The sequence below is a fragment of the Sardina pilchardus genome, chromosome 4 (genome assembly GCF_963854185.1).
Source record: "Sardina pilchardus chromosome 4, fSarPil1.1, whole genome shotgun sequence".
NCBI classification, from domain to species: domain Eukaryota; kingdom Metazoa; phylum Chordata; class Actinopteri; order Clupeiformes; family Clupeidae; genus Sardina; species Sardina pilchardus.
The window spans coordinates 39,739,649-39,747,148 of NC_084997.1; the positions used below are offsets into that span (position 1 = coordinate 39,739,649).

At 47.0% G+C, this 7,500-nt stretch overlaps 2 protein-coding genes across 3 annotated transcripts in view; one reads left to right on the forward strand and one right to left on the reverse strand.

Moving 5' to 3' along the window:
• LOC134079096 (serine/threonine-protein kinase Nek5) overlaps positions 1 to 3,484 on the reverse strand; it is a 10,296-nt gene extending 6,812 nt beyond the window's left edge. Inside the window, exons 1-5 of the mRNA XM_062535265.1 lie at positions 3,440 to 3,484; positions 2,808 to 2,977; positions 2,479 to 2,575; positions 1,559 to 1,656; positions 1,253 to 1,336 (exon numbers count right to left, since the gene is read on the reverse strand). Coding sequence (XP_062391249.1) covers positions 1,253 to 1,336; positions 1,559 to 1,656; positions 2,479 to 2,575; positions 2,808 to 2,930 — 402 coding nt within the window. The 5' untranslated portion in view covers positions 2,931 to 2,977; positions 3,440 to 3,484. The remainder of the gene's footprint in view (positions 1 to 1,252; positions 1,337 to 1,558; positions 1,657 to 2,478; positions 2,576 to 2,807; positions 2,978 to 3,439) is intronic.
• A 502-nt stretch (positions 3,485 to 3,986) lies between these two features.
• med4 (mediator complex subunit 4) overlaps positions 3,987 to 7,500 on the forward strand; it is a 7,090-nt gene continuing 3,576 nt past the window's right edge. For both annotated transcript variants that reach the window (XM_062533594.1, XM_062533595.1), the window contains exons 1-5: positions 3,987 to 4,076; positions 4,419 to 4,485; positions 4,763 to 4,933; positions 6,932 to 6,989; positions 7,213 to 7,299. In XM_062533594.1, the coding sequence (XP_062389578.1) occupies positions 4,006 to 4,076; positions 4,419 to 4,485; positions 4,763 to 4,933; positions 6,932 to 6,989; positions 7,213 to 7,299 (454 nt within the window). In that variant the 5' untranslated portion in view covers positions 3,987 to 4,005. The remainder of the gene's footprint in view (positions 4,077 to 4,418; positions 4,486 to 4,762; positions 4,934 to 6,931; positions 6,990 to 7,212; positions 7,300 to 7,500) is intronic.

Sequence of the window (7,500 nt, forward strand, 5' to 3'; positions counted from 1 at the left end):
AGTAATCAGTACAGTAACAGGATTAGTTTCTTGGACAAGTAATCAGTAACTAATTACTTTTTCCAAGTAACTTGACCAACACTGCCCTACACTACCCTACCCTACCCTACACACTACACTACCCTACCCTACACTACACACTACACTACCCTACCCTACCCTACCCTACACTACACACTACACTACACTACCCTACACTACACTACCCTACACTACCCTACACTACACTACAGTACAGTAACAGGATTAGTTTCTTGGACAAGTAATCAGTAACTAATTACTTTTTCCAAGTAACTTGACCAACACTGCCCTACACTACCCTACCCTACCCTACACACTACACTACCCTACCCTACACTACACACTACACTACCCTACCCTACCCTACCCTACACTACACACTACACTACACTACCCTACACTACACTACCCTACACTACCCTACCCTACACTACACTACACTACCCTACCCTACACTACACTACACACTACACTACACTACACTACACTACACTACCCTACCCTACACTACCCTACCCTACCCTACACTACACTACACTACACTACACTACCCTACCCTACACTACACACTACACTACCCTACCCTACCCTACCCTACCCTACACTACACTACACTACACTACCCTACCCTACCCTACCCTACCCTACCCTACCCTACACTACCTTACCCTACCCTACACTACCCTACCCTACACTACACTACCCTACACTACACTACCCTATACTACCCTACACTACCCTACACTACCCTACCCTACACTACACTACACTACACTACACTACACTACCCTACCCTACACTACACCCTACCCTACCCTACACTACACTACCCTACCCTACACTACACTACCCTACCCTACACTACACTACACTACCCTACACTACACTACACTACCCTACCCTACCCTACACTACCCTACCCTACGCTACACTACACTACCCTACCCTACACTACACTACACTACACTACACTACACTACCCTACCCTACCCTACACTACACTACACTACCCTACCCTACCCTACCCTACCCTACACTATCCTACACTACCCTACCCTATGCTACACTACCCTACACTACACTACACTACACTGCCCTACACTACCCTACAGCACAGCTAGAGCTCAATCACAAGTGTCCTGGTTACACAGAGACGTGTGTGTGTGTGTGTGTGTGTGTGTGTGTGTGTGTGTGTGTGTGTGTGTGTGTGTGTGTGTGTGTGTGTGTGTACCTGTGCTTTAATGTCCCTGTGCAGGACCTTCCTGTCATGGATGTGCTTCAGGCCCAAACAGATCTGCACAAACCAGTCCATAATCTGCACACACACACACACACACACACACACACTACAGTCCATAATCTGCACACGCACTACAGTCCATAATCTGTACACACACACACACACACACACACACACACACACACTACAGTCCATAATCTGCACACACAATACAGTTCATGAGTACACAGCATTCGTGTGTGTGTGTGTGTGTGTGTGTGTGTGTGTGTGTGTGTGTGTGTGTGTGTATGTGTGTACCTGCTCTTCAGAAAACAGTTGTCCTTTCTGTATATGAATCCTCTTCATTAGGTCGCCCCCATCACAATACTCCATCACTATGTAGAGGCAACCTCTCTCTAAACACACACACACACACACACAATACTCCATCACTATGTAGAGGCAACCTCTCTCTAAACACACACACACACACACACACACACACACACACAATACTCCATCACTATGTAGAGGCAACCTCTCTCTAAACACACACACACACACACACACACACACACACACACACACACACACACACACACACACACACACAATACTCCATCACTATGTAGAGGCAACCTCTCTCTAAACACACACACACACACACACACACACAATACTCCATCACTATGTAGAAGCAACCTCTCTCTAAACACACACACACACACACACACACACAATACTCCATCACTATGTAGAGGCAACCTCTCTCTAAACACACACACACACACTGTACTCACAGAGAGCACGTACCCTGGTAGGACGTGATGAAGCTGACGATGTTACACACACACACACACACACACACACACACACACACACACTGTACACACAGAGAGCACGTACCCTGGTAGGACGTGATGAAGCTGACGATGTTACACACACACACACACACACACACACACACTGTACACACAGAGAGCACGTACCCTGGTAGGACGTGATGAAGCTGACGATGTTACACACACACACACACACACTGTACACACAGAGAGCACGTACCCTGGTAAGACGTGATGAAGCTGACGATGTTACACACACACACACACACACACACACACACACACACTGTACACACAGAGAGCACGTACCCTGGTAGGACGTGATGAAGCTGACGATGTTACACACACACACACACACACACACACACACACACTGTACACACAGAGAGCACGTACCCTGGTAGGACGTGATGAAGCTGACGATGTTGGGGTGTTTCATTTGGGAGAGCAGCACAACTTCCTTCTGAGACGCTTCTCTCTCTCGCGCAGACATCTGACAATCACAATCACACACACACACACACACACACACACACACACACACACACACACACACACACACAAGCCCCGAATTACACTATTCACAGACAAATTTAAATGAAAGTGGCATGCTTTTATTCCATGCAGCGCTCCTCCTCTCTCTCTCTCTCTCTCTTTCTCACACACACACACACACACACACACACACACACACACACGGGCACGCGCGTGCACATCATCCTTACCTTCCGCAGGTTAATCTCCTTCACCACACACTGACGCGCGCTCCCGTCTCGCGCCTTCGCCAGGAACGCCTTCCCGAACGCGCCCTGGCCTATCGGCCGCACTAGCTCGTAGTTGTTCGCCATGGCAACATCAATGCGAGCGACACACTGGATTAAACTTGTTTGTTGACCTGCACATAATGCATAGAGAATCACAAATTTGTTTCACTTTGAATATTAAATCTGTTGTGATTATGCCACCTTATTTTTGCAAGCTTATAGCCTAGGGGCCTACAAGGTTTATGGCTTAACTTAAGGCAAGCCACCTGCCAAAGTTTTTGCCCATTCGTTTCTCGGCAATATCGTTCTGATCGTTCGAGTGGAGTTTGGTGGGGCTATAGATTTTAAATAATGTTTCGGTTTTACAGATTGTCTTTCGGTAGGCCTACAGCATTGAAGTTGAACTGACCTCAAGACTTTGGCATCATCTTTTGACAGCTGAACTGACATCACCATAGCAACCAGTACACATTAGTAGCCTAACTAGACTAGCCTGGAAGATTGTCTAGCCTATCTTAGCCTACTCCTTGCATTTCTAAAATACCAAATACAATGCAAAATACAATAACAGAAGTCGATTGCACTATACTCACGGATATCATAGCCTATCTCGTTTTCTTTTTAGGTGCAAGGCAGTGGTGAACTCAGACTACAAACGTGTGGCTTCGCAAGTTTGCCCAGTTTGCCCAGGCATTGTGGACAGCTGGCCGCAACGTGCTCTGGGATATGTAGTCCCCAGTGGTAGAGGTAGCAGAGAGGCTGAGACGAGTATTTAGGAACCTTTGCCTGAACTTGAACTTGAACTCTACGCCGAGAATTTGTATTCGTTAGGGTTTGTTCAACTGTGCAAAAGTATTATTTTCTTACGGTAAACAATTAGCCTATTTTATGACAACTTATAACCGTATCAAATACTGACATGAGGTTGTTATAGCCTCTCACAGTCTACTACTAAGCAAAATAACATGTATGTGAGGCATACATTGGGAAGGATCCTTAGCAGTAACTTCATTTGCGGGAATTCAAGCCTCTTGCAGCACAACTCTATCAGAAACATTAGCGGTCCAACACACAGGGGGCAGTAAAGAGTATGCTACTTTGCTATGCTACTTGTTTAATCCGTACGGCTTCCTGTCTTGCGCAGTGGTGAGACACAAACATGGCGGCACCGGAGAAGTCCACAAAGGAGCGGCTTTTATCCACTTTAGATGATTTAGAGGTGTTGTCCAGGTTGGTGCGCACCAGCAGTCATAACATGATATTTATATTCGCGTGTGTTCATTAGTCTTTGAGCTAAGGAATTTGGCTGCAAGGCTTTTTGTCTCACTGTGAAGTTGCTTGTTGACTATATGTCTGCGTTTCACATTAGCCTACAGTGTTACTATCAGTAGAATGACTTATACCAGTAAAAGTTGTTTACCAGGGCTGTTAGCATTAATATGTTAGTTAAACACTATCTTCCTAATTCATCATTTCTCAGTATGGGAACGATCATTCGGATACCTGTATAACTTTGTGCAATATTCGTGTTAGTTAGCCTGCCCTCGGTAACGTGAAACATTTGGCTTTTAGAGAACTGATTGAGATGTTGGCCCTCTCGCGGAGTCAGAAAGCCCCGCAGCCCGGTGAAGACACGCAGGTGAGCTGCACTCCCGAACACGAACACGCGCATCCGCACATACACACCGACACACACCTCTGAGCAAATACGCACCAGTTCCAGCAGGCGGTGGAGCTGTGTGTGTGTGAGTGTGTGTGTGTGTGTGTTTAATGTGTGTGTGTGTGTGTGTGTGTGTGTTTAATGTGTGTGTGTGTGTGTGTGTGTGTGTGTGTTTAATGTGTGTGTGTGTTTAATGTGTGTGTGTGTGTGTATGTGTGTGTGTGTTTAATGTGTGTGTGTGTGTGTGTGTGTGTAGGTGCTGGAGCTGCTCGTGCAGAGGGACCGTGAGTTCCAGCAGTTGATGCAGCAGGCGGTTGAGCAGGGCGGGCGGCAGCAGGAGATGGGGGACCTGGAGAAGGAGCTGGACAAGAGGGACTCCGACATCCAGCAGCTCCAGAAGCAGCTCAAGGAGGCCGAACACATCCTGGTGTGTGTGTGTGTGTCTGTGTTTGTCTGTGTCTGTGTCTTGTGTCTGTGTGTGTATGTGTCTGTGTTTGTCTGTGTCTGTGTCTTGTGTCTGTGTGTGTATGTGTGTGTGTTTGTCTGTGTGTGTATGTGTGTGTGTATCCAACAGTGCCACAGCGCTGCTGTTAGATTAGAATCTTCACATGATCAGTAATATCACAGTATTTACCTGCACACTGTAGAAGCACAACAGCCACTGTGTGTGTGTGTGTGTGTGTGTGTGTGTGTGTGTGTGTGTGTGTGTGTGTGTGTGTGTGTGTGTGTGTATTGATCAGTGATGTCACGATTTTTACCTGCACGCTGTAGAAGCAAACAGCCGCTGTATGTGTGTGTGTGTGTGTGTGTGTGTGTGTGTGTGTGTGTGTGTGTGTGTGTGTGTGTGTGTGTGTGTGTGTGTGTGTGTGTGTGTGTGTGTGTGTGTGTGTGTGTGTGTGTATTGATCAGTGATGTCACAATATTTACCTGCACGCTGTAGAAGCAAACAGCCGCTGTGTTCATGTCCTGTTGTAAGTGTTGTATGGAGGTCTCTAGGATGGCATCACATGCTACACAAAGGTGACGTTTCAGGCGATCACAAGTGCATCAGACCATAGCTGAGCCTCTCGTTATCAATTGACATTTGATGTAGACTTCATAAGCCCCCCTCACACCCCCTTCAATTTTAACCTCCAGCTTTTATTTTGACAAGTTGTTGTCGTTCTGTCCTCCACATTCATGAAAGGTTTGGCGTGAATGTTGAGTCATGTCTCATGAAACAGTCATGAATGCCTTATGTGCAGTTTATAACAGCTGCTATGAATGTGCGATGAACTCACCAGTTAAGTGAAGTGTTATCCGTTTCGGGACATGTAGGCTACTTAAAGGTGACATTGGAGATTACTTTAAGACGAGTCTGTAGCCCTTACACTCTGGAGGCAGTAGGCTAGGCTAACATTACTCTGGAGGCAGTAGGCTAGGCTAACGTTACGGCTACATTTTTATGTAGGCTAGGCTAACGTTACAGCTGCATTGCTCTGGAGGCAGTAGGCTAGGCCAACATTACTCTGGAGGCAGTAGGCTAGGCTAACGTTACGGCTACATTACTCTGGAGGCAGTAGGCTAGGCTAACGTTACGGCTACATTACTCTGGAGGCAGTAGGCTAGGCTAACGTTACGGCTACATTGCTCTGGAGGCAGTAGGCTAGGCTAATGTTACGGCTACATTGCTCTGGAGGCAGTAGGCTAGGCTAACATTACTCTGGAGGCAGTAGGCTAGGCTAACGTTACGGCTAACGTTACGGCTACATTGCTCTGGAGGCAGTAGGCTAGGCTAACGTTACGGCTGCATTGCTCTGGAGGGAGTAGACTAGGCTAACATTACTCTGGAGGCTGTAGACTAGGCTAACGTTACGGCTACATTTCTATGTAGGCTAGGCTAACATTACGTCTACATTGCTCTGTAGGCAGTAGGCTAGGCTAACATTACGGCTACATTGCTCTGTAGGCAGTAGACTAGGCTAACATTACGGCTACATTTCTCTGTAGGCTAGGCTAACATTACGGTTACGTTGCTCTGTAGGCAGTAGGCTAGGCTAACATTACTCTGTAGGCAGTAGGTTAGGCTAACATTACGGCTACATTTCTCTGTAGGCTAGGCTAACATTACGGTTACGTTGCTCTGTAGGCAGTAGGCTAGGCTAACATTACTCTGTAGGCAGTAGGTTAGGCTAACATTACGGCTACATTTCTCTGTAGGCTAGGCTAACATTACGGCTACGTTGCTCTGTAGGCAGTAGGTTAGGCTAACATTACTCTGGAGGCTAACATTACGGCTACATTGCTTGGCTATCAGCTGTCGGGCACGTAACAGCACTGCTGCTGGAAAGCATTATTTGGGAAACGTATGTGTTTAAACCTTTTCCTGTGAGTGTGTGTGTATGTTTAAAACTCTGTGTGTGTGTGTGTGTGTGTGTGTTTGCAGGCCACGGCAGTGTACCAGGCGAAAGAGAAGCTGAAATCCATAGAAAAGGCACGCAAAGGTCAGTTCCACCTGCGGCGGTGTGTGTGTGTGTCTGTATATATGTATTTCTGACTCTCTGTATGTGTGTGTGTGTGAGTCTGACTGTGTGTGTGTGTGTGTGTGTTTGAGACTCTCTGACTGTGTGTGTGTGTGTGTGTGTGTGTGTGTGACTAACTCTGTGTGTGTGTGTGTGTGTGTGTGTTTCTGACTCTCTCTCTCTCTCTCTCTCTCTCTCTCTGCAGGGAGCATCTCTTCTGAGGAGATCATCAAATACGCCCACAGGATCAGCGCCAGCAACGCCGTCTGTGCCCCCCTCAACTGGGTACCAGGTACACTCTATTACCCCTAATACCCCCTACACTCTATTACCCCTAATACCCCCTACACTCTATTACCCCTAATACCCCCTCAACTGGGTACCAGGTACACTCTATTACCCCTAATACCCCCTACACTCTACTACCCCTATTACCCCCTACACTCTATTACCCCTAATACCCCCTCAACTGGGTACCAGGTACACTCTATTA